The 27,395-nt window shown below is 44.4% G+C and overlaps 1 protein-coding gene across 3 annotated transcripts in view; it reads right to left on the bottom strand.

Annotated features, from left to right (window-relative positions):
• FAT3 (FAT atypical cadherin 3) overlaps positions 1-27,395 on the bottom strand; it is a 645,126-nt gene that overhangs the window by 147,518 nt on the left and 470,213 nt on the right. For 2 of the 3 annotated variants that reach the window (XM_088832051.1, XM_088832052.1), the window contains exons 4-6: positions 22,530-22,844; positions 20,006-20,216; positions 10,424-10,563 (exon numbers count right to left, since the gene is read on the bottom strand). In XM_088832051.1, coding sequence (XP_088688177.1) covers positions 10,424-10,563; positions 20,006-20,216; positions 22,530-22,844 — 666 coding nt within the window. Of the gene's footprint in view, positions 1-10,423; positions 10,564-19,498; positions 19,568-20,005; positions 20,217-22,529; positions 22,845-27,395 lie in introns of all 3 variants that reach the window. The other variant, XM_088832053.1, reaches the window with a different exon arrangement.

Genomic DNA, 27,395 nt, shown 5'->3' with positions numbered 1-27,395 from the left:
TCCCTGAATCAAATCAGTGTAATTTTGAGATTATTATTTGGGCATGCATATCTCTGTTGCCTTTCATAAGTAACAATAAAAGCCCCCACACATAGGATTTTATAACTAGTATGTATATTATTCAATTTTAAGTTGAGCAAAAATTATAATAATAAAACCTACATGTGTTTGGCAGGTCACAGATCTCAAGATATGTCATAGTATCTTATTTTATTCTTAAAAATCACCCACGAAGCATGTAAGATCTTATTCCCATTATGCCGGAGAAACTGAGTCTCATAGAGATGAGGCTCCTTTCTGTGGTAAGAAACTGGTTTAGAGCTGACTTTGAACAAGGGTCACCAAATTTAGGGTCAGTGCTCCTTCTACTGGACAGTAGGCTTCCCCTAATGAATTAGCCTTTGCATATATAGCTATGTAGCGGAAAGTTCCTGAGATGGTACCTGTTTTTGAGTAGGAAGAAAGGGGTTTGTATGGTATCTCTTTACCTGTGTCCACAGAGGGCAGCCGCCTAACCTGTCTGTGCCTCAGTTTCTCCCTGGAAAATCAGTGTCACGATAAAACTTGATTTCACTACTCCCAGGATGTCAGGCAAATGAAACTTAGAATGATGCTAATTAACTGTGCAACTAACAAATGTTATATATTACTATAAATTTTTATCCATTGGTCTTTTAGGAGAGGCAGGCTCTCAGTTCAGTTCAGTTCAGTTCAGTCCCTCAGTAGTGTCTGACTCTTTGCGACCCAATGGACTTTTGCACGGCTGGCTTCTCTGTCCATCACCAACACAGTGGTTATAAGATCACAGGCTGCAGCAGGAGAGGGCAGGAAGAACTGAGAGAGAAGCACTGAAATACATGCAATACCACATGTAAAACGGATGGCAAATGGGAAGTCGCTGTATAACATAGGGAGCTCAACCCGGTGGTCTGCAATGACCTAGAGGGGCAGGATGGGATGGGAGGTAGGAGGGAGGCTCAAGAGGAAGGGAATATATATGTACCTGTGGCTGATTCATGTTGATATATGGCGGAAACCAAAACAACACTGTAAAGCAAATTTTGTTGTTTGTTGCTGTTCAGTCACTTAATCGTGTCCAACTCTTTGTGACCCCATGTATTGCAGTACGCCAGGCTTCCCTGTCCTTCACTATCTCCCGGAGTTTACTCAAACTCATGTCCATTGAGTCGGTGATGCCATCCAACCATCTCATCCTCTGTCGTCGCCTTCTCCTCCTGCCTTCAATCTTTCCCAGCATCAGAGTCTTTTCCAGTGAGTCACTTCTTTGCATCAGGTAGCCAAAGTATTTGAGTTTCAGCCTCAGCATCAGCTCTTTCAAGAATATTCAGGACTGATTTCCTCTAGGATGGACTGGTTGGATCTCCCTGCAGTCCAAGGGACTCTCAAGAATCTTCTCCAACACCACAGTTGAAAAGCATCATTGCTTTGCTGCTCAGCCTCCTTTATGGTCCAACTCTCACATCCATATATAACTACTGGAAAAAACATAGTTTTGACTAGACAGACCTTTGTCAGCAAAGTAATATCTGTTTCTTAATATTCTGTCTAGGTTGGTCATAGCTTTTCTTCAAGAGCAAATATTTTTTAATCTCATGACTGCAGTCACCATCTGCAGTGATTCTGGAGCCCAAGAAAATAAAGTCTCTCACTCTTTCCATTGTTTCCCTATCTATTTGCCATAAAGTGATGGGACTGGATGCCATGATTTCAGTTTTCTGAATGTTGAGTTTTAAGGCAGTTTTTTCAGTCTCCTCTTTCACTTTCATCAAGAGGTTCTTCAGTTCATCTTTGCTTTCTGCTATAAGGGTGGTGTCATCTGCATATCTGAGGTTATTGATATTTCTCCTGGCAATCTTGATTCCAGTTTGTGCTTCATCCAGTCCAGCGTTTCTCATGATGTACTCTGGATATGAGTTAAATAAGCACGGTGGCAGTAGACAGCCTTGATGTACTCCTATCCTGATTTGGAACCAGTCTTTTTTCCATGTCCAGTTCTAACTGTCTCTTCTTGACCTGCATACAGACTTCTCAGGAGGCAGGTCAGGTAGTCTGATATTCCCATCTCTTGAAGAATTTTCCAGTTTGTTGTGATCCACACAGTCAAAGGCTTTAGCATAGTCAATGAAGCAAAAGTAGATGTTCTTCTGGAAATCTCTTGCTTTTTCTAAGATCCAACATATGTTGGCAATTTGATCTCTGATTCCTCTGCCTTTTCTAAATCCAGCCTGAACATCTGGGAGTTCTTGTTTCATGTACTGTTGAAGCCTGGCTTGCAGAATTTTGAGCATTACTTTGCTAGTGTGTGAGATAAGTTCAATTGTGCAGTAGTTTGAGCATTCTTTGGCATTGCCTTTCTTTGCAATTGGAATGAAAACTGACCTTTTTCAGTCCTGTGGCTACTGCTGAGATTTCCAAATTTGCTGGCATAGTGAGTGCAACACTTTCACAGCATCATCTTTTAGGATTTGACATAGCTCAGCTGGAATTTCACCACTCTACTACTTTTGTAATGATGCTACCTAAGGCCCACTTGACTTCACATTCCAGGATGTCTGGCTCTAGGTGAGTGATCACACCATCATGGTTATCTGGGTCATTAAGATCTTTCTTGTATAGTTCTTCTGTGTATTGTTGCCACCTCTTCTTAATATGTTCTGCTTCTGTTAGGTCCATACCATTTCTGTCCTTTATTGTGCCCCACAAGAGACTAAGCCAGACTTGCCTGTGAGTGTCCAGGAATCTCTGGCAAAGGCGTGGGTTGACAGTGACTTATGGTGGGGTCAGGGGCATTGAATACAACAGTTCTGGCATAAGTTCTTTTGAAGGAGGTCACTATTACTACCATTACTCCTCAGGCCAAACTACAGGTAGGGAACATAGCCCCACCTATCAACAGAAAATTGGATTAAAAATGTACTGAGCACGGCCCTGCCCATCAGAGCAAGCCTCAGATTCCCCTACAGCCAGTCCCTCCCATCAGAAAGCTTCCACAAGCCTTTTATCCTTATCCACCAGAGGGCAGACAGAATGAAAACCACAGTTATAGAAAACTAACCAAACAATACTTGAATCACAGCCTTTTCTAACTCAATGAAACTATGAGTCATGCCATGTAGGGCCACCCAAGATGCATAGGTCATTGTAGAGAGTTCTGACAAAATGTGGTCCACTGGAGAAGGGAATGGCAAACCACTTCAGTATTCTTGCCTTGAGAATGCCACGAACAGTATGAAAAGGCAAAAAGATGACACTGAAAAATGAACTCCCCAGGTCAGTAGGTGCCTGATACATTACTGGAGAAGAGTGGAGAAACAGCTCCAGAAAGAATAAAAAGGCTGAGCCAAAGAGAAAACAATGCCCAGTTGTGGATGTGACTGCTGATGGAAGTAAAGTCCAATGCTGTAAAGAGCAATATTGCATAGGAACCTGGAATGTTAGGTCCATGAATGAAGGTAAATTGGAAGTGGTCAAACAGGAGATGGCAAGAGTGAACATCGACATTTTAGGAATCAGTGAACCAAAATGGACTGGAATGGGTGAATTTAATTCAGATGACCATTATATCTACTACTCTGGGCAAGAATCCCTTAGAAGAAATGGAGTAGCCCTCAGAGTCAACAAGAGTCCAAAATGCAGTACTTGGGTGCAATCTCAAAAACAACAGAATGATCTCTGTTCGTTTCCAAGGCAAACCATTCAATATTACAGTAATCCAAGTCTGTGCCACAACCAGTAATGCTGAAGAAAGAAAGTGAAAGTGAAGTTGCTCAGTCGTGTCTGACCCTTTGTGACCCCATGGACTGTAGCCCACCAGGCTCCCCCATCCATGGAATTTTCTAGGAAAGGGTACTGGTGTGGGTTGCCATTTCCTTCTCCAGGGGATCTTCCCAACCCAGGGATCAAACCCAGGTCTCCCACATTGTGGGCAGACACTTTACCATCCGAGCCACCAGGGAATGCCGAAGAAGCTGAAGTTAAATGGTTCTATGAAGACCTATGAGACCTTCTAGAACTAACACCAAAAAGAGATGTCTGTTTCATCATAGGGGACTGGAATGCAAAAGTAGGAAGTCAAGAGACACCTGGAGTAACAGGCAAGTTTGGCCTTGGAGCACAGAATGAAGCAGGGCAAAGGCTAACAGACTTTTGCCAAGAGAATGCACTGTCATAGCGAACACCCTCTTTCAGCAACACAAGAGAAGACTACACATGGTCATCACCAGATCGTTAATACTGAAATTAGATAGATTATATTCTTTGCAGCCGAGATGGAGACGCTCTATACAGCCAGCAAAAACAAGACCAGGAGCTGCCTGTAGCTCAGATCATGAGCTCCTTATTGCAAAATTCAGACTTAAATTGAAGAAAGTAGGGAAAACCACTAGACCAGTAAGGTATGACCTGAATCAAATCCCTTACAACTGTACAGTGGAAGTAACAAATAGATTCAAGGAATGAGATCTGATAGAGAGAGTGCCTGAAGAACTATGGATGGAGGTTTGTAACACTGTACAGGAGGCGGTGATCAAAACCATCCCCAAGAAAAAGAAATCCAAAAAGTAAAATGCTTGTCTGAGGAGATCTTAAAAATAGCTGAGAAAAGAAGAGACGTGAAGGCCAAAAGAGAAAAGGAAAGATATATCCATTTGAATGTAGAGTTCCAAAGAATAGCAAGGAGAGATAAGAAAGCCTTCCTCAGTGATCAGTGCAAAGAAATAGAGGAAAACAATAGAATGGGAAAGAGTAGAGATCTCTTCAAGAAAACAAGATACCAAGGTAGGCTCTAGATTTGTTAAACCACTTCCCTGGTGGCTCAGAGGTTAGAGCGTCTGCCTGGAATGCAGGAGACCGGGTTCGATCCCTGGGTCGGGAAGATCCCCTGGAGAAGGAAATGGCAACCCACTCCAGTACTCTTGCTTGGAGAATCCCATGGAGGGAGGAGCCTGGTGGGCTACAGTCCATGGGGTCGCAAAGAGTCGGACACGACTGAGCGACTTCACTTTCACTACAAAGATAATGGCAACCCACTCCAGTGTCCTTGACTGGAGAATCCCATGGACAGAGGAGCCTGGCAGGCTACAGTCCATGGGGTCGCAAAGAGTTGGACACCACTGTGTGACTACCACTTCACTTCATTTCCCTATGAAGACACAGCAGTTCATATTGTTTGGTAGATGCACAGAAAAAACTGTTACGAACTGTTCCTTTCTCTTCCTTGCTAATGTGTGTCTCCGTGACCCGTAAGCTCAGTGGGTGCAAAGCAGGGCTCTGAGGTGGTTGGCATATTTTGCTCTCTTCCTAGCATATATGACTGGCTATGAGACAGTCTAATGGCCAAAGGTAGTGCCATGTTTACCAGGCTGCTGCTACTGCTACTGCTGCTAAGTCACTTCAGTCATGTCCAACTCTGTGTGACCCCATAGACGGCAGCCCACCAGGCTCCCCCGTCCCTGGGATTCTCCAGGCAAGGACACTGGAGTGGGTTGCCATTTCCTTCTCCAGGCAGTCATCTTTAAAAGGCATTTCCGTCATCTTTAAAAGTGTCCCCCCTCATAACAGCAGAGCTAGTTGAGTATCTCTTCCTGCCTTAGAATAATTACAAAGACGTCATCTTCCTTTTGAGAGGCATCACAGTATAGTGGTTGAGAACACAGAACAGGTTCTGGAATCCAACTACCTATATCTGAACCCTCATACACTGAAGTTACTTAAAGCGATTTTGCTTCAGTTTCCTTATCTGTAAAATGGGGATGATAATAGGGGGTTATTTTCCTATTTCCAACATGAATCATCACAGTTTTATCAGTTTAAAACAATATTTATTATTCCTAGTTCTGCTGGCCAGACGTTGGGGTATGGTACAGCTTAGAGTCTCACAAGCCCCAAATCAAGGGGTCCTCAGAGATGTGTCCCCTTCTGGGAGGTCTGAGGATGAATCAGTTCACAGGTCACTTGGGTTGTTGGCTGCACTCAGTTTCTTGAGGTTCAAGGACTGCGGTCCCTGCCTCCTTGCTGGCTTTCAGCAGGATCCGAAAGGCTGCCTCCCTTCCTGGCCTACTGCATCTTCCATATTCAGACGGGGGCTTCCCTGGTGGCTCAGATGGTAAACTGTCCGCCTGAAATGCGGGAGACCTGGGTTCAATCCCCGGGTCGGGAAGATCCCCCAGAGAAGTAAATGGCAACCCACTCCAGTACTCTTGCCTGGAAAATTCCATGGATGGAGGAGCCTGGTGGGCTACAGTCCATGGGATCACAAAGAGCTGGACACGACTGAGCAACTGGTTATCCAGACTAGCGATGATATTTCAAATCCTTTCCCCTTCGGAAATCTCTGGTTTCTAATTTTGCTGCATCGCTTCCAGCTTCAGCTGGACAGAACCGTCTGCTCAAGGGCTCACGCGATTAGACTGGGTCCATCGGAGTCATCTAGGCGAGTCTCACAAGCGAAGATCTGTAACCTTAAATACATCTGCAGTGCCCCCTTTGCCATGGAATGACATATTTACAAATTCTAAAGGCTGGGACGGCACAGGCACCTTGGGTGTGGGATGGCAGTACATTCTGCCCACTGCAAATAGCACCTGCCTCATGGAGGGATTGTGAGAGTTAAATGAGTTTGTTTTTGATTATAGTATAAACACAGGTTTTATCTATTTCATATGTTTCAGTTCATTGTAGTCATAATTCTTTTTGTGCTCAAACATTTCCATCTTGAACTAGTGGAATGCTGTTTGAATTGTCTCTTGTTACCGTCAAACAACATTCCACTAGCCTTTTCTGGCAGGATGAGATGCCAAGGCTTCTGTCCCAGACCTGGAATCAGCTAGTTCCACAAGGAATTCTAGCTTCCTCCCATGGGAAATGTGTAGAGACCACAGTCTAGGTGCTAAGAACTGAATCTCTCTTCACACGGATCTGCAGTGCTCGTGTATATACGGACAGTAACCTCATCCTCCCAGCAGCTCATCACTTCTGCTCCTTGTACGCGTCCGGTTCCACCCGATGCTCCTCCTTCCCCTCTTACAACAGCCAGTTTTCCTGTGATGCCTCAGCTTCCCACCAGCCAGGAGGCCCCCTTCTCCTAATCCTCTCATCATCCTCTGCCGGGTCAGACACCTCTGCTCACCTCTGGTCTGGCATGACATCAAAGTGGGGAATACTTCCATAACGCTGAAGAATACCGCAACCCCCCACGTTTTTTTTTTTTTTTACAGAATGTTTCTATTTTTAAAAAATTTCTTCAGGGGAGCTAACTTCGTATTTGCTACTGAGAAAGTCAGTTCCTAGGCAGGTTGATAAGAAGTCCGGGGTCCCTGAGGAGGAGAGAGGGTTCTGGGGTTCTCCAGGAGGAGACAGGGATCTGGAATTCTCAAGGAGAAGGAAAGGACAAACGTCTTTTTTTTCCTCTACATTTCGTAGTCACATAAAAGTCTTTTTTCTTTAAGCCCAGAACTGATGATTACACAACAAACAACTCAGTTTAAATTCTGTACTATAACAACAATGCATCCTGGTGGGGGACAGTTTCTCCTTCCTGAAAACCTGGCTAATCCTGTTCTCTCAAAATGTAAATTATGAGCGTGGGTCTAGTAAGCTCTTTACAACCTGGAGACACTCTTTTGATTTACTGTAATAACGAATTAAAAAGTATATAACTCCCTTGCATAGACTAGTGAGGGGGCACTCTCAGTCCCCCTTCTGGTGTCTATGTCAGAAGCTTTCTCTGTGCCTTTTTATACTTTAATAAAACTCTGCTACACAAAAGCTCTTGAGTGATCAAGCCTGGTCCCTGGTCCCAAAGCTGCATCTTCTTCAAAGATCATGAATCCGACACTGTTTACCATAGGCTATCACTATTCAGGGCTTTGGTAAGCAAACTGATTCTCTTTCTTAACCCAGAATGACAGTGCTTTGAAATAGTATGTCAAGAGCCAGCCCCATCACCAGAGCAGGAAGGTATTACAAAACCAATAACTCCCTCAGGTATGTGTACTTCCCTGGTGGCTCAGTGGTGAAGAATCTGTCTGTCAATGCAGGAGACACAGGAGATGCAGTTTTGATCCCTGGGTCAGGAGGATCCCCTGGAGGAGGAAATGGCAAACCACTCCAGTATTTCTTGCCTAAAAAATCCATGAACAGAGGAGCCCAGTGTGGTATAGTCCATGAGGTTGCACACACAATGTATGTTTCCTAGGAAGTCTGGGTGGTTGCATGTTGAAATTTTTAACTAGAGTTTCCCAGTAATGGAAGTGTTGAGTTAATTTACCTTAACCATTTTTAGGGCAACTACCCATTAAAAAACCCTATTAATACAGAGGAGCTACTCTCTGAAAATATGTGCAAGCATACCAAAATTTATCAACTCTTTCATGAGTTTCAAAGACCTGTTGGATAGTTTCCAACAAACTATCTTGGAGAGTTTAGTTTTGTTTACACTAGATTATTTTTTAATGTAGACCATTTAAAAAATCTTTATCGAATTTGTTATTATATTGACTCCTTTTTGTTTCTTTGCTTTTGTTTTTTGGCTGCAAAGCATGTAGGAGTTTAGCCCCCTGACTGGAGATCTAACCTGCACCCATTGCATTAGAAGGCAAAGTCTTAACCACTGGACCCTCAGGGACGTCCTGACAACTAGGTTCTGGTTTGCATTGGCTTGTTGGAGGCAGCTGGATGTGGAAGCTGGGAGGGGTGTGGACAGATGGGAACACAGCTGGAACTAGGGTGGAGGTTTTAAATTTCTCCATTCATCATTATTCATGCTCTGGTCTATAGCAATGAAGGCTATTTCTGGTGCCAGTCATGAATTATTTGCTACCATTCCACGATATTTTATGTGTAGAAATTGGAAGTCAGCTCTTAAAACTTGGTATAATTTTGGAAAACAGACAGCACTAAAAAGTGGTAGCTGGTTTTAGGCAAAGAGAAGACTGTCAAAGAGCCATCAAAGGTAGCCATCTTACAAGGGAAGGGAATGGCACCCCACCCTAGTATTCTTGCCTGGAGAATCCCATGGACAGAGGAGCCTGGCGAGCTATGGTCCATGGAGTCACAGAGTCGGACACGACTGAGCTTCTGAGCACACATGCTCTATTATGTACAGCACAGTAATATCAGCACTTCTTAACACATAAAATCAACGCTTCTTTTATACAGAGGACCTTGTCCATCTTGGCAGGAGGTTTTTGTAAAGACGATGCTTTGTTCTTTTGTTTAGTACATCTGAGTCTTTATAACTTGAAGTCCACAGCACCTTTTTACATTCTGTACTTGTGCTGGAGAATCTCAGAGAGAAAAAGATGTTTATTCGTCACCAGATATTATAGCTCTGAGGCACAAGAATCCTGGGAGAACTGGACAAAACCGCAGATGAAGGATGGGCTTTCATGTAGACACAGAGGCCCCTGAGGCTCTGATTCATGTGACGTTTGTGAAGTGAAACTCAACAGGTTGTTTATGGCTGATTTGAAGCCCTTGTCATACCACATTTTATGGTTCCAAAGGAACAAAGTAGAGAAAAGTTCCCTAAAGAAAACTGAACAGGTGTTTTGGGGCTACAGGACATTTTAGTTACAGGGTGAAGAATCTCCGTTTGATCCCGACTCAGGGATCAAACCTGGGTAAGCAGGCAGATTCTTCACAGACTGAGCTACCAGGGAAGCCCATTTATGTATAAACAGTCATAATTTTTTGAAAGAGGAAGCTCAGTTATATAACACAGTAAGCCCCCTACACGTGAATTTTCAAGTTGCAAACTTTTGAAGATGCAAATGTCCCCCTGTATGCCAATTGTTGTACTGTACTACTGTACCTTTCAAGGTATTGTACTGTAAAGTTAAAAGTCTTATTTTTTATGTTTGTTTTTTACATATTATTTGTGTGAAAAGTATTACAAACAGTATAGTACTATACGGGGATTTCTTGATGTCTCAGATGGTAAAGAATCTGCCTTCAATGAGAGAGATCCAGGTTCAATCCCTGGATCAGGAAGTACCCCTGGAGAAGGAATTGGCAATGAACTCCAGTGTTTTTGCCCGGAGAATTCCACAGACAGAGGAGCCTGGCGGGCTACAGTTCATGGGGTTGCCAAGAGTTAGGCATGACTGAGTGACTAACACACACTGTATAGCAGACCGTGTTAGTTGGGTCCCTGGGTTAACTTTGTTAAACTTACAAACAAACTGGACTTGTGAACATGCTCTCGGGACGGAACTCATTTGTATGCAGGGGGATTTAACTGTACTGTTGATAGAATCCTTTATCTAGGTTGTTCTTGCAACTTGTTTTTTTTTTTTTGACACATGGACATAATTTACTACTTCAACATATATTTTAGTTGCTTGCATCTCTGACTTTAGCAGATTTCTCAGCATTCTCACTGTTTAATAGGTTGACATCTTACCTGAGTGACAGCAACATTCGTCCCGTCGGTGACTTCCACACTCATATTGTAGATGGACCTCTGCTCTGCATCCAAAGGTTTTGCAATGACAATGGTCCCAACACCCTTCTCTGCATCAAAAGAGCTGTCAAAATTGCCCCCTGACGAGTTCACAGAAACAACATGAAATTAGCATATCTGAGAAGTCATTACACGTGCTGAGCGTGTCGCTTTAACGGGCGCTCATTCACAGAAACGGTTTTCTGGACAGGCAATCCTGTGGCTCAATCTGTACTTCTTAAATGAACCCTTTATTTTCTCACTTAACTCATATTTCAAAACACAGCCTCTACAACGCATAACAAATGCCACCAAAAAAATGTATTGCCAAAAATCCCCTCAGCACTAATGTTAGAGCAGTAAAACATAAATTGACCCCCTAAAATATTTAGAAAGCTAAAGCCCCATTCAACCCCTTGTGGCTTCTGGGCTAGGAATTTGTAGACCTTTTACTTTTTCAAAGTAGATTAAATTCTAAGTAAACAAACAGTCCAATCATTATTAACAAAAATGAGTAGGCACTTTGAAATCTGTACCAGGATTGATGGTAAACATGTGGTTGTTAGAGTTCAGATTCCCTCAATCTGATGTCAGAAATGAAGTTATAAATACTAGAAAATAAGGAAAAGCAACAAAATTGGATTTCATATTAAAAATTCTCTATCTGTAAGTTGGGATATTTATAGAACAAAAATTTTCTTTTGCCATCTTGACAGTGTGAGTTATCTTTCTCTGCCCAAAGTAGAAAGTTTATAGGAGATTTACAAAATGAAATCTGCAAAGAATGAGAGGGAGACATCAGCTATGGAACAACTGATAAAATATTTCATATGAAAGTTTAGGAAACTTTACTTTCTGCCACTGGACCAGGTATAATCCATAATCTATGGCTAATGTGCTTAAGACAATATAGACTTTGTTGAAATTACTGTAGATGTTTTCATCTCTGTGAATCAAAGTTTGGTTCATGATCTTTTTCAAAATGAAAGATCTTTTTCAAGGGGGAGAGAAGATATTGGTAGAAATGCTGGAACAATGTTAAGTATCATTCATGAGGTCTATTTACTCTAGCTTGAAATTTCACTATGTCAATTAATTTTGTTCCTGGGCAGTAATTTTATTTAACTATAGCACATAGGGCAATATGTTTACTGAATTTCATATTTTAGAAAGGTAATCTTGGCTTCTGTTTTCTGCATTTCATTTTGCTGATCAATGAACAATGTTATGTACAATTTCTATGATATTACAATTAGAAAGGGCAGATGAGTTAAAGGAAAGAAGAATTTTATGTGAACTAGTAGAATTTGATGTATAATGACATAAAATAAATAATGTGGTGTACTTACAAAAAAACTGGTCATATATATTTCAAATACTTATTGCTTGCAGCTGCCATATTCACTTAAGATTATTTAATTGCTAGAGAGAACATAATTGCCCTTGACATTTAATTAAAGCTATGAAGATACGGAGTACCAGAGAATTGCTTAGAGATGATATATTTTTCGAAAATTTCATTTAAAAGAGACTCATCTTCCAATTAATATCTTTAATTGATTTACCGAGAAATATTAAATGTTAACTCTAGAAAAAAAATGTCTTTTGAAGAACAGGATAAAGAGAAAGGGGAGGAGATCTAGGCTGAAAGAGAAGCAAGCCTTAGGTCACCATGCCTCTTTCAAAGGAAATGTTTCATGTTGATAACCACATGAAATGAAATGTATGGCTGATTCAAGTGTCCTGAATAACCATCCTAATGAGCAAAGAAAAATCATTTGCTATCAAGTGGTACATTCTGAAAAAAAAACTTTGCCATGGAAACTTTCAAAAGAAAGATGAAAAATCACCTCAGACTGTGTAGAAGGAAAGATGAGAAGGCAACTTCTCAAGCTATTTCTGGTGGGCATTAAGTCATATTTTAAACCACATTAAAAAATCATCTTTAGAATGCCTCCTTACCAAGATTTTTACTTTTGTAAATCTTAGGACCATGATTTTGGGCGGGGGGTGCGGGTTAAGAGTGGGCCAGTTATTTTAGAAGGTGAAAATTTGTAAGTCAATGCAAATTGGAAGCTCTGCAAATGATAAAGCTTTGGTTTGCTCCAAAGACAAATAAAAATGAAATTTAGAGGATATGCAAGCAACGACTTTCAGTTTCAGTTACTATTTCAGTTGGACAATTATATACCCTTTCCCTCACTGCCTAAGGCTCACGTTTTCCTCGGGGCCCTCCCTATGCAGAAATACATCATCATTATGCTTAGTGGCATAAAATTTACATATTTTACATATGGCATATAGATTAGGTGCATCATTAGTCTTTTTTTGTATCAAAAACCATTTTTGACTACTTTTATGGTAGTTTAAAAGCCTTATTTTATATTGGAGTGTAACTGATTAACAATGCTATGTTAGTTTCAGGTGTACAGCAAAGTGATTCAGTTATACATACACATGTGTCTATTCTTTTTCAGATTCGTTTCCCATTTTGGTTATTATCAAGCACTGAGCAGCGCACAGGGAGTGCTGCTCAGTGTGGGGGTGATTTCTTACAGTTCTTTCTCTTCTTGCGTGTGCGTGCATGTGTGTGCGTATCTCCCTCATCCACCTTTGTTGTTTCAAAGACTCTAGACCTTGAAAGGAGCAGGGGAGATAGACAAGGAGAAAGCAGATCACGGTGAGCTGGAGAAACCCTGTGAGTATCTCTCGATGCATCAATAAGGCCAGCAGCCTCTGATGCTCACTTCTAGGATTTTTGCTCCTAGTGAAACCAAGATTTCATGTAAAACCAGGTTCCCCAAATTGTCCCTGAGTTTTACAATGAATTTCTGACAAGGGATACAGAATCTAGACCAGCAGTTTACCATCAACCCTCCCGCAATTTCATAACCTACCACTTAAGACTCCCATTTCATGAATGACTCTGTCTCTCTCCCCCAGGCCTCATTTCTCAGGCTCCCTTCTAGCCTGAAAGGTGATTTCATTTCATCGGATCCCACATCCAATTCATCTGGCATGAGCCTATTAGATGGAATGAGTCTGCTTTCACTAGCAGTGTCCGTTTAAAGAAGATGTGCTTCCTCAGAGCCAGTAACAACATGCAAAGCCAGAGTGTGCTGGGGCGGCAGCGCTGGGCTCAGCACAGGGTGGGGAGGGGGAGACACCGCCAGCTGGGCTGATCAGCAACGTGGGGATTAAGAGAAGTCACAGCCTGAGCGTTGCTGCAGGGGCGTGCGGCAGAGACGGTCGTAAGCGAGGTTGTGAACAGCCCACATAACAGATAATTCATGTCAGGGGATGTTTCTCTTTGACCATTTTCGGTCAAGACAGGTGCAAAGGAGTAAACGGACAGCCATGAGAGGTGTGTTGGATCTCTGCTGCTGCTGCTGCTGCTAAGTCGCTTCAGTCGTGTCCGACTCTGTGCGACCCCATAGACGGCAGCCCACCAGGCTCCCCCGTCCCTGGGATTCTCCAGGCAAGAACACTGGAGTAGGTTGCCATTTCCTTCTCCAATGCATGAAAGTGGAAAGTGAAAGTGAAGTTGCTCAGTCGTGTCCGACTCTTAGCGACCCCATGGACTCCAGCCCACCAGGCTCCTCAGTCCATGGGATTTTCCAGGCAAGAGTACTGGAGTGGGGTGCCATTGCCTACTCCGTTAGATCTCTACTGGATTCTAAAGTTAACATCAAAAGTTGGAGGGTCCCCAAAAAGCTTTGAAAAATGGGATGGGAATGAAAATACTTGGAGCCAGCAGCTACTGCTGGAATGTGCGGGCAACAGGGTGTTGGGCCATGAACCAGTTAAGTTTTCCTTTAAAGAAATCACCGTCTCTCCATTACGAGACCCAGGGGTGACTATCTCAGAGCTTTTCTTTTAGAAAAGCTTCCAGACCCCTCCCCTAGCTCTGATTCCAATCCACCCTACTCACAATGGTAAAACTATCAACCAAAATTTCAAAATCAATCAAGGGAGACGAGCTATGGGAGAAGCTTCCCAAACACTGAGCCACAGAATCTCAGTGAATTACGGGAATTGTTTGCAAGCTGTTCATTCAAGTTCAGCGTGCACACCGAACTTGAGGGAAAATACTACACACTATTTCTGTGGTTTGATCATGAATAACTGTCTGCCTTGGAAGGAAGAAAGCACAGTACAGGGCTAAAATGGATATTTACATGGGAGGCAGGAGAAGCAGGCTGGAGGTTAGAAACAGTGGTAGGAAGGAAAATCCCCTCTAGAGTCTGGTTTAAAATTCATTTTCTTACAATAATATCTGAAGCAGTTTTAGGCTTTTTATTATTTTCCTAAAGTTTCTTCAGGTGTTTTCCTATGGACTACATGGTTGCTATGGAGATGAGAGGCTTGTTGGGGATCCAGTGAGAAGAAATGATGTCGTTGATGACTCTGAGCAAGTGTCGCCCTGATGGAGGGAGAGCTGTATTAGAAATGGGACAGCCCTCTTGGGAGGGGTGAGGGGAGTTCCGTGATTAAGAAATGTGGCCATTGAGTTAGAGAAGACCCAGAGAGGTTAATGCTAGTCAGGGTGACATCAAAGAGTTTAACTTGCCTACTTGATGGAACCCTGGGGCTTCCCTGGTGGCTCAGTAGTTAAGAATCCACCTGCCAATGCAGAAGACACAGGATCAATCCCTGGGTCGGGAAGATTCCCTGGAGGAGGAAATGGCAACCCACTCCAGTATTCTTGCCTGTGAACTCCCATGGGCAGAGGAGGCTGGCAGGCTATAGTCCATGGGGTTACGAAGAGCTGGGACATGACTGAGCACACACACACTTGATGGAACCCTAACAGGGAATGGCCCCATCAGGGGTGAGGTTCTAGAAGGACAGGTCTAAGCTTGCAAGACAGAAGCAGTCAAGAAACCAAATTCCTCAAGAAGCAATGACAGACTAAGGGCCCAGGGTGTCTTCATGCTCCTGCAACACAGAAATGTGTTTCAGCTGAGCTGGACCCACATGCCACCTTATGCCATCAGGGGATTATTTTCAAAGAACAACTTTTCTCTTCTCTATGCATTGCTGCTGCTGCTGCTGCTAAGTCGCTACAGTCGTGTCCGACTCTGTGCGACCCCATAGACGGAAGCCCACCAGGCTCCCCTGTCCCTGGGATTCTCCAGGCAAGAACACTGGAGTGAGTTGCCATTTCCTTCTCTATGCATTAGGTGGGGCAAACAAACAGAGATAGGTTAAGTGGTTACTGCCTACCAGAAAAACAGTTTTCCTAGTCTAAGTCAGGGGAAAAGCTAGAAAAGTGGGTGGTAGTATCTCCCATCAGACTGGAAGTAAAGAGGAATCGTTTGGAGTGTGTAGTAATGGCGGTCTTTACAATACAAATATTTGTCAGCAGGATAAAGAGACAGGGACTGTGAACCAGATTGCGTGCACATCAGAGAGTATGTAAATCGAGACGCTGCCGAGTTGAAATCATAGTCTCCCGAGAAGTGTGAAGATACGTGAGAAGCCACAGAGGATTGTGGGTTAGCTTTGTTCCTTTCGTCTTCTCTCCCTTTTAGCGCAGGGAAGGAACATGCTGTGCAATGGGCTGTTTAAACACAGAACAGCTGAACTCTATAACGTTTCCTTTTAATTACAGCTTTCTTAACTTGGTTACAAGTGGGCTTCTGTTTCTGGAAGCTGAAGAGAGTCTAGCTCTGTGACACTGTAAGCCTTTGGAGGCACAAGAAAGTATCTGGCAGGTCCTTGATGCAGGGGTCCCGGCTTGGGAACAAAATCTTGCTCTCTACACAGCTTTTGTGAATTCATATGATAGTAGGAGGAAAAGAAATGCAGTTAAACAAGAATCAAGATTGGGAATTGGGAAGACTGGGAATATGGAAATAAGGAGACAATACTCTCAGGGGAAAAGGCATGCTGGAACACTATTTCTGCTTAATTAATGTAAATTCATTAGTTAGAGCATTTGGAAGCTGTGTTAGGCTGGGAGGAGGTATGGTCTGTAACCGTGAGTGTGTGTATAGGTGTCCATCCCACTATAGCACCCTGCTAAGTTTCTTAGGCATTGAGAAGCCCTTTCCCTTATCTCCCCTCGATCTTAGCTTGGCCAAGAAAGATACTTGGGTAAGGAAGAAGGAAAGAGACAGAGGAGAGTGCTGGGGGCCAAGGACAAATAAGAAAGAAATCCTGAAAGAATGAAACATCTGAATATGATAAAGGAAACAATAGGTTTTTAGAGAAGAGGAAAAGATGTTGTCAGCAGGTTGGAAAAATATGGCTCTCTGAGATCAGAAAAAAATTTCAAAGTGGGGATTTGGTGGAAGGGGGACCATATCTATTCTGAACGCAGCCAGCACCTGGGGAAAAGTTTGTACTTTCTCCATGACTTAAAGAGTTGACATTTCAAGAGGCTGGCTGGATGCAGGGATGGAAATAAAATCAAGTTCTGTTTGGGCATCTGGCCCAGTGAATTTAATTTGCAGGAGAAGCTTGACTGGATGTTACCAGATACACAGTGAGATCTGTGACGGAAGCATCTAGGCTAGAGGGACAACCTAGTAGGTCCATATTAAGAGAAGTGCATGCATGCAGGCTCGGTCATGTCTGACTCGGCTGCATGCACGCTCAGTCATATCTGAGCCTTTGCTGCATGCACTCTCAGTCATGTCTGACTCTTTGTGGCCCCGTGGACTGTAGCCTCCCAGGCTCCTCTGTCTACAGAATTCTTCAGACAACAAAACTGGAGTGGGTTGCCATTTCCTATTCCAGGCATCTTCTGGACTCAGGTATCAAACCTGTGTCTCCCAAGTCTCCTGCACTGGCAGACAGATTCTTAACCACTGAGTGACCTGGGAAGCCCATAAAGAGAAGCATCTGAGCACTAAAACTGGAAAGATTCTATAAAAGGAGCATAGATTTAGGAATAAAGATGGAGAAACATGAAAATGGATGCTATGTTTCTGATCATGACTCCTAGATATGATTTGGAGCAGCCTAAAGGGACTCCTTCCTGGAAGGACTCTGGTCTGTCAACTGCCTGTCTCTTCTTGGACCAGTTCTCATTTGGCCAAAGGCGCTGTGGTGGCTGAGGCTGAGAACACGGTGGAAGGTCACAGCGACTCTGGATGGGTCTCAGGAGGCATCAGTGGGGTTAAAACACGGGCTGCCTGGGGCATCTCCATCGGCTGGCATCATTACCCCACTCACCCTGGGTGGAGATCAACAAAAGCAATGGCAGGAGAAAGGGTGAGGGCGCAAAGACCTTGACCTTAAGGGTTTAGATTGAAGCCTGGATAAACACCATGAACATGTACGCCAGCACGAATACTGCTGAATGGAATTCATGCAAGTCAGGTTACATGTAGCATCATCAGGCATGCTTTCCTATACACAGTCACACACACACGCAGGCATGCTAAGGAGTCGCAAAAATGACTTGGATAACTGGGGTCCGGTGGCCGGTCAGACTGAGCATCAGAGAAAGGTGTGCTTGTGAGATTTCTGAAGAGGAGTGCATGCAAGGGCATCCTGGGGTTGGTGGGATGTGCTGCGTGTCAAGAGGTTGTATGCACGCATCATGCAAGGGAGAGGAGCAGTGCTGTCAGCCTGTAGAGGCGCTTGCAAACTGGAGTGTCGGAGAAGGACGGAGACGAAGTGATCACTGATGGCAGAGGGCAAGTCCTCCCACGGCTCAGGACAGCGCAGCAGGAGCCTCGGCCTTTGGCTTTCCACTGCACTCTCCCTTGAATTACCGAAAAGAAGTCATGGTTGCACTGGAGACATGCTGAAACTGAGATGCATCTTCTGTGACCCTGACGGGGCGGTGGTGAAGGAATTACCAAAGGTGATGGGGCACCGACAGCCAGGCAATGCCTGGGGTGCGAGGACACAGCTGAGAAGATGGAGGAGCAGAGAGATCTTTCATGGATCAGAAGAGGTGCCATTTCAAAGGCGTTAAGTGGAAATGAAGATGGAGTGGAAAGCTGGGAATGACGATGGTCATGCACAGGGATGGTGTGATCCATGCCCATTAAGTGAAAGAAAGCCGGTCTACCAGCATTCTAGAAAATGAAATAGGTAGAGAGCAAGCCTTTTCTTTGGGGGAAGTTCAGGGGACCCTCTACTGATGTTCCATTTGGGGGCCACGGGGCATTCATTCTTTTCTGTGCTTCATTAAAACAGATGTGGAATGTTCTAAATGCTTTCCCCAGACCCAGTCATTCCTGGGAAGAGAGGCAGGTTCCTGCCCATCCTATCCAAGCAGTGACACGTGAAGGAAATGATTCCCCCAGACCAGCTCTCCAGAGTCACCGCCTCCCACGGAGGACCGTGGGAAGTCAGCTTCAGCTGGACCCAGCGTCAGACCCAGGGCTGGCATGCACTCTTCCCTTCACTTGGATTCCTGGTCCTCAGCACTCATTTCCTCTCCGCCGCCTCTCCCTGCCGGGTGGTGAAGGAGCAGTTTTGCCCTGTCATTTTGCAGCCTGGTGTGCTTGCTTGCTTTCTTTCAAGGAATTTAGAGGTTGCTTTTAAGGTCTCCCCTGCCTGCGTCCATCTGCTTTTTGTATTTGGCTCTCGCAGGAAGCTCTCGCTGGCTGTACATCTAGGCTCCATTTCCTGTCCTTTCTATTGTGGACAGCAGCCCGGGACTCTCCTGGGGGGGCTTTTGGTCTACAAACGGCACTCCTACAAAACTGAGGGGCTGGGATCTATTTGAATTTACTTTTCAATTGGAAAAGGCCCAGGTAAACTAACCTATGAAAAGATCAAACAACAAAAAGCCCACATACCTCAAAAACAGAGAAAAAAGTTTCTCTAAAGAAATCAGAACAACCCCCCCTCCACCCCAAATCCAAACCCCATCGAACCTCAAACAAAGGAGTCATTGGATATGAGTAATGCAATCGCTGTTAGAGGCGTGTATGAAATCTGTGGGCTGCACTTCAGCCTGTCACAGGCAGTTATGAAAGATGTAATTTAATTTGCTTAAAAAGAAAAAAAAACCCGTAAAAGGCAGATTGGATAGCTGTATTTTAGCAAATGTGTTTGCACTAAGGGTACCTTCTGTTGAACAGTTCTGCCCACAAGCTGTCTGTAGAATATAGAACATCTCTCGAGCATGCTTGCCACCTTGAAGCAGGGCAGTCGGGAGCAGAAAAAAAAAAAAAAAAAAAGAACAGAATGCAGAAAAAAGGTGAAGAAAAAGAGAGAAATGAAGGACAGCAAGTCTAGTACCATCAATACATTTAGAAATGAGATTAGCCAAGTGTGACAATAGAATTTAAATGACACACAGAAAGACATTTAGATTGCAGTCAATAACGTACTATGGAAACTCCAGCCAGAGCACTTTCGGTTCAGCTTAGCTACAGAACTCAGAACGAAAGCACAGGTCGACTATTCATTTTACTGGCTCTTTTGCATTCCAGCACTATACATCTTTTCATCTTAGCATAGTCTTTAAGTGTTTTTTTTGTTGTTGTTGTTATTGTCTTTTCTTTTTTGCTAGTTGCTCTGAACAATCCGTGATTACATTGCTCAATACTGCCCTCGGGGACTCAAGCTTACCGACGATGTCAAACCACAGAAGGGTGTTAGCTGGCTGCACAGACACCACCCCGACAATCTCGGTGACTCTGTCATTCTCCATGACTGTGAAGTTGTAAAATGGCTCATCGAAGGTCAGCGGTACAGGCGAAGGAGGCGGCTTCTTAATCCACTCGATGTGGAGGCGGGCCGTGGAGGACTTCTGAGGGCGCCCGTTGTCCACAGCCTTGATCTACTCACACACAGAGAGGACAGAGAGCTGTTTCAGAGCCCGGGTCCTGGTGGAAGCCTGCATCTGTCACTCTTATGCTGTGGGGCTCAGAGTCCATCCTCATGACGGGGTTGGCAAGGGGAAGACGGGGGAGCGATCTGAGGACAACAGGCTCAGGGACTGTGGGAAGCAACTCGGGCACATGGGGCCCCAGAGCACATTTGCCAGAAGGTGTTTTGAATCACTGCCAACCTTGCAGATGTGGAAAACTTGAAAAACAAATGGTGTACTTGCAAATTTTAGTGTTGTATGGACATGAATGACAGCTACAAAAGTAAGAAGAGCTAATTTGATTTCTTATGGCTATGGTGGTAGTGTTGCAAAAGTAACAAATGCATTGTCATTGTCACATAGAATAGTCACATGGGATTCCAAAAGTGAGATGGGAGGAGGCAGGGGAAAGGCATCAACCTTGCAAAATTCATCTCAGAGGCCCTCTGGTTAAGCCAATCTTGAAGATGATCTCTCTTGGTGGAAACGTGGCCCCCTCGAGGCAGTGGAGTAAGGAAGGGGGTGTTAATGACTCTTCTCTGTGGTCAGATATAAGGGCTGAGAAAAGCATGTTTCCCTGCCCAGAATGTAGGGTTAACTGCTATGCTGTCCTGGACTTAAATGTATGTGTGTGTGTGTGTGTGTGTGTGTGTGTGTGTCGGGGGGGTGGGGTGGTGGGTTGCAGTTAAGTCTAACAAGCAAACCATCAGTGACAGAAAATTTAAAAACCAAAATAAAACCGGATTGTAAACAGTTGCATTAAAAATACCATTTCCAGATGCACTGCTATTAGCTGTAGCCTTTAAAAACAGTGACGACTCAGCTCCCTTGTGCTGTGTTCATGAGTGATCACTTTGCCTGTTTCTGTGAGAGGAAGGGCCCTTGAAGACAGATGTCTCAGGCTGGGTTTCCCAGGAGCAGAGTCTGAGACAGGGATGTGAGTACAAATGATTTCAAAAGGAAGTGTTCCCATGAGAAAGGGAGTGAAGAAAACGGGATAGACAGAGGAGGAGGCTAAGCAAGGATGTGGTCTCAGCTGAGGTCTAACCTCAGCCTGATTCCAAAGGGAGCTCTGAATCATTCACTGCACTACTGAGTTGGATCCACCCGGAGGCAAGGAGGTTGGGCTTTTATATCTGGTGTCAGTTAGGAATTGGCCGTGGGCTGCTGGGCTAGTGTAGGCGTATAGATCATCTTGGCTGAGAAGTGTAGCCAAGGATGACTCTCTGAAGAAGGAATCAGCTTTGAGCCCTTAGCAGTCAACACTCACAGCAGTTGGGGGACGGCTGGACCAGCCTGATAAAGGGGATCTGGGCAGGGTACCAACAGTATCCACTGCAATCCACCTGTTCCTCAAAGACTTCCACTGGCAAGTCTCAGACAACTGCAGCAGCACCTGTTACATCAGAACTGCTGATGGTAGAAACAGGACTGGTTTTTATTTTCTTTTCTGTATTCACTCTTGTGAACACACTGCTGAGCAGGGAATGGAGCCCAAGACCAATCCATAGGTAAAAAAAATAAATGGACTCAGACCATCCTTTAAAATAACAAAGGACTGACCATACACAGCGGAGAAGACTGAAGACAGAGAAAGATGGCAGATGGTGATAACTCTTGGCAGTTGTCGGGACCCTGGAAAGTGCCCATCACGGGTGGGGCTGACCAGTCTCCTTTTAGGCATAGCTGCTACATGTCTAAAGTGGTTGGGGTTGGGGGAACCCCAAGGATGGTGCCTTAGGCATGGTATTAACAGCTTAAGTCTTTATTTGAGACGGTGCTCATACTTGTTTTTATTTTTGATTTTCTAACAACGAAAAATGTTATGTTTTACTTAAGATTTTTCACTTTTTGCAGAATAAGCCTAGCTGTGATTCGTGTCCCTCAATTTATACAGTGAAATTCATGTTCTATCACATTGTCAACAATTACAAGAGCTGTTTTCATTGGGAGGTCTTCAGGACATGTTGAGTGGTGGGCAGGTTATGTTATTCTGATGCTCCCCTCCCCTCAGTTTACAGCTATGCTCAGGGCCTCGAAATGATCTGGGGTTACAGAAAGTGTAAGTGAGTAAATGATGGAGTAGGCTGTGCACTGGAAATGGAGAAAATGGCCTCATTATTTAGGAATGTCACTGCAACAGAAAGTAGCCTTCCATTGTTATGTGGCTGCACATTTTAGTCCAGAGATTTTTTTTTTTTGTTTTTGCTTAAAACATATATATGCATAAGAAAATAACTTCCTCACCCTCATTAATGTTATTGAGGTTCAGTAAAATCTTACCGTGAGAATGTCGTAACTCCCTGCTGTAAACTGCTTTCTGGAAGAGACCATGCCGGTTTTAGGGTCAATGAAGAACCTCCCATCATCATTCCCGTCCACGATACTGTAGGAGATCTCAGCGTTGGGGCCCTCGTCTCTGTCGAATGCAAACGCCCTGTAGATGGGCTCTCCCCGCTTCTTCCGGTCACGCTCTGGCAGCTTAATCTGGTAGACCTTCTCTGGGAACTGGGGCTTGTTGTCATTTTCGTCCAGAACCTGAACCACCACCCAGATGGTCGACTGTTTCGGGGAGAAGCCACCATCTGTCACGGTCACCTGAGTTTGGAAAGAGAAAGTGTTTTACAATCAGAAAAGAGAAAAACTTTTCTTGCGCTGAGTTTGGAAAGAGAAAGTGTTTTACAATCAGAAAAGAGAAAAACTTTTCTCGCCGCTCCTCCCCTTGGCACCCCATGAAAGGTCCGTTCTGGGCAGGGGGGCATCTCAGCTTCTTTTTCTTGTGGTTCATGTCAAATGCATAACGCTTCATTGTTCATGCATAAGAGCAGGGAAGACTCTCAATCTGGTAATGGAAATCACTGATAAAAAGGTAGGAAGGAAGGAGGCTCTTGTTGTGGTGTGAAGAGGAGAGGCAGAAGAAATATGATTGACTTTACAAAATGTACCAGGTTACAGAGACTCAGCAGACCTAAAACGTGCCCCTCTCTGCTGAAATTTGCTCAGTGGCATCCAACTTTTTGCGACCCCATGGACTGTAGCTCGCCGGACTCCTCTGTCCATGGAACTTTCCAGGCAAGAATGGTTTGGAGTGGTTTGCCATTTCCTACTCCAATGCCCTTCTCCACAGACACCAAGAACACACTAACCATTATTATGTGTTAAGCCATGGGTGTTTTGTCTAATCCTTGGGCAATGCCATCACCATCCAAATTCTTTCAGTATTCATGCTCTTTTCTTTCTTTTCCATCTTCATGTAAAATTTGTGATTTTTTTTACATTGTCACTGAACAAAAGGAAAACTCTGATTATAACTTACAATTTTGATGGCTGCTCGTTAAGTACATTTGACAGTTACAATATGTTTTTAAGAGTCATAAAATATTTTTTCTTCCTCTCTGGGAAGTAGAAGAGAATGGCCACCCTTTTCGATAGCCCTGAGATGCTCTTCTTATGCATGTCTGTGGAAATGGAGAGCGGAGAGAGAAGAGGAACTTGTAGATAAAGAATTTGCATGGCAGATGTAAACTGTCTTTGAGTCTTAGGATGAACAATCTTCTTGGTCATAGTGATGATAGTTATTATCTTATTAATACTTAACATGTGGATGGTGACCTATAAAGCACTCTCCTATCTTTCCTCAGTAAGGGGAACAGGTTTATTTATTCCCATTTTACAGATGAGAAAACAGAGGTCCTATCATTACTAAGTCTAAAGTCAGGTACTGAACTTTTGGCAATACTTGGTATTGTGTTTAATCACAAAACCTGGAGGAACCTCTATTCAATCTTTCAATCTTGATTGAACTAACTTTAAGACTAACTATAAGATAGTTTATTATTTCAAAATACATAATTGGAGGCTGGAAGGTACATAAAGATGCACTTGGCATCAACAGGAGAAAAACAACAGTGAGCTACAGCCCCTCATCATCCAGTTTTTCACTTAATGAAGCAACCTGACAGGAAAAATGAAGAGAATAGAGGCCCAAAGTGTGAGAAAACAAATTAATGGCTTTTTGCAAAATGGGACCCCAATCTAGTCTAGTTTCTCTTACAAGCTGCTTTAGAGGATGGCTTTAATAGACTTCAGGTAAATTTTCATAGGAGTTCTTGTTTTCTTTGAAAAATCAATCAAGGTTCCTTCCAAGGTTATTTCCCAATTGACTTGTTATGTTTCACAAAAGAAACACCGTTAGGGCGACTATGTGCCAAGGCTGGATTTTGACTCTTGAGTTAATTCCTGGACATGACGAGTTCTGAAGAGGCACGTTCTACTGCTGCTGCTGAACTAAATTGTTACACTCCCAGGTGAACTGTGTTGACCAAAACACATTGATTTCTTGGCACTCAACTCCTCCACCTCTCTTTCTGCTTGAACGGCCCCTTTCCAAATCCAGGTAACTCCCACTATCTTCCCTGTGCCCAGAATCACCTCCTCACTGCTTGTCAACACCTGCCCCGCAGAGGGCTCCAAGTAGAGCTCTGGGGCTACTTCAGGGCCAGGAGGCTGCAAAGGAATGGACAGGCCCTCCTGGGGCCACTCACCTGAGGATCCTGCCGCTATGAAGCTGCCTCCTTCTGGAGTTCGCCTGAGTGTACAAACCCAAGTCCTCGAGGTGTCTGCTTATAGGCGGGAAGGGCGGCAGCTGCACAGGCTCATGAACAGCCTCCAGGCTCACCTGCATCACCACCTCTCCCTGGGTACCAGCCCCCATGCTCCCCCAGGCACACGGGCATCCCTCGGTACTTCCAGCATACTCGCTTCCATCTCAGGGCATTTGCCTATGCCATCCTCTTCCCCTCTTCACTGACGTTGCCTACACATCCTTTGGACCTAGCTGAAATGCCGTTTCTTCAAGGATGCTCCCCAACTACACGGATCAAGTACCAGCTGGCCCTCCCCCCAGGCTACTCTATCTCCTTCCTGAATTATACACTCTTGAAATACCTTATACTCTTCTTTTACAGCACTTACTGTCATGGAAATTAATTAAGCACACGATTCTCCAGCAAGCTGATCAGTTCAGTTCAGTTCAGTCACTCAGTCGTGTCCGACTCTTTGCGACCCCATGAATCACAGCACGCCAGGGCTCCCTGTCCATCACCAACTCCCAGAGTTTACCCAAACTCATGTTCATCAAGTCGGTGATGCCATCCAGCCATCTCATTCTCTGTCGTCCCCTTCTCCTCCTGCCCCCAATCCCTCCCAGCATCAGAGTCTTTTCCAGTGAGTCAACTCGTCGCATGAGGTAGCCAAAGGATTGGTGTTTCAGCTTCAGCATCAGTCCTTCCAATGAACAGCCAGGATCGATCTCCTTTAGAATGGACTGGTTGGATCTCCTTGCAGTCCAAGGGACTCTCAAGAGTCTTCTCCAACACCACAGTTCAAAAGCATCAATTCTTCGGCACTCAGCTTTCTTGACAGTCCAACTCTAACATCCATACATGACCACTGGAAAAACTATAGCCTTGGCTAGATGGACCTTTGTTGGCAAAGTGATATCTCTGCTTTTTAATACACTATCTTGGTTGGTCATAACTTTCCTTCCAAGGAGTAAGCGTCTTTAATTTCAAGGCTTCAATCACCATCTGCAGTGATTTTGGAGCCCCATAAAATAAAGTCTGACACTGTTTCCACTGTTTCCCCATCTATTTCCCATGAAGTGATGGGACCACATGCCATGATCTTAGTTTTTTGAATGTTGAGCTTTAAGCCAACATTTTCACTCTCCTCTTTCACTTTCATCAAGAGGCTCTTTAGTTCCTCTTCACTTTCTGCCATAAGGGTGGTGTCATTTGCATATCTGAGGTTATTGATATTTCTCCCAGCAATCTTGATTCCAGCTTGTGCTTCTTCCAGCCCAGCGTTCCTCATGATGTACTCTGCATGTAAGTTACATAAGCAGGGTGACAATATACAGCCGTGACGTACTCCTTTTCCTATTTGGAACCAGTCTGTTGTTCCATGTCCAGTTCTGACTGTTGCTTCCTGACCTGCATACAGGTTTCTCAAGAGGCAGGTCAGGTGGTCTGGTATTCCAATCTCTTTCAGATAAGTTGGTTAAGGGCTGATAAGTTGGTTAAGGGCAAAAACTGATCTTGCCTGTTGTGTTCACTGCTTTTGGGCATGTCAAGTCACACAGGACATACTCCCTGGGTATTTACTTAAAAAATTAGACTCTAACTCGGGTCCTATTTGGACAGTCTCGTTAGCCGAAGCAGTCTCACCTCGTAAGACCTTTGTGGATCATTCAAGGAGTGACCCTAAGCGGCCTCTCTGCCCAGAACGCCTCCATTTCCTCATCCCCCGCTTTAACCATCACCCCTATGCTGATCATACGTGCTCAAACCTCGTCTCCCGACTCCAAACCAACACGTTCAATTGTTTACTAGAAACCTACTCTTTGGACCTCACACATGCACCCCAACAAGAGCCCCATCCTGAAAAAGACCATCCTCACATCTCCTCCTCCCTTTTGCACTGTCTCAACGAATGACAGCCCCCACCCCTCAGCCACCCACACAGCGGTCTGCACCGGGACCTGGGCGTCCATGCAGGGTGCCTGCTCTGCCCAACTATTCACATGGAAGCAAACGTGGCGGCCAGGAGGCATTTCTCATGTGCACCATTCGCGCCTGTCTCTTCTGGGACAGGCCTCATCTGCATCTTGCTTGGAGAACCTCAGTGGCCTTCTGGTCTCCCTGCCTTCAGCCTTCACCTTTATTGTACAGCATTATTTCTTCCTCAAAAGAAATAATTTCTTCCTTCCATCTGATCACATCACTGGCCTGCCTAGCATTTTTCAGGGACTCTTGAGGCTGAGGCTCTGGCCTTCCCTGATTATCACCGCATTCTACCTTCTCCCCTCCACTCTCCACGCTCAACTGCACAGCTAGCCTGAGGTGGTGCTGAGTACGCTGTGCTCGCACACCTCCATTCCTCTGCGTATGTGTCAGCTTCCTTGGCAGCCTTTCTCTTGAGAATACACTTGACTCATTCTAGAAGCTTCAATTCAAGCACTGCTCTTTGTGCAAAGCCATTCCTGCCCCCTGCAGACAGCTGCATGCCCTTACCATGTTCCCACTCCACTGGGTGTACCATACCAGGACATTAATTTTCATCGTGCAGTTTTAAGTGTCTGTTGCCTTG

The sequence above is a fragment of the Moschus berezovskii genome, chromosome 25 (genome assembly GCF_049115385.1).
Source record: "Moschus berezovskii isolate FMDL1 chromosome 25, NW_MosBer_1.0, whole genome shotgun sequence".
NCBI classification, from domain to species: Eukaryota; Metazoa; Chordata; class Mammalia; order Artiodactyla; family Moschidae; genus Moschus; species Moschus berezovskii.
Note: the sequence above shows the minus strand (reverse complement) of the source record. Positions and strands in the feature narration are given on the sequence as shown.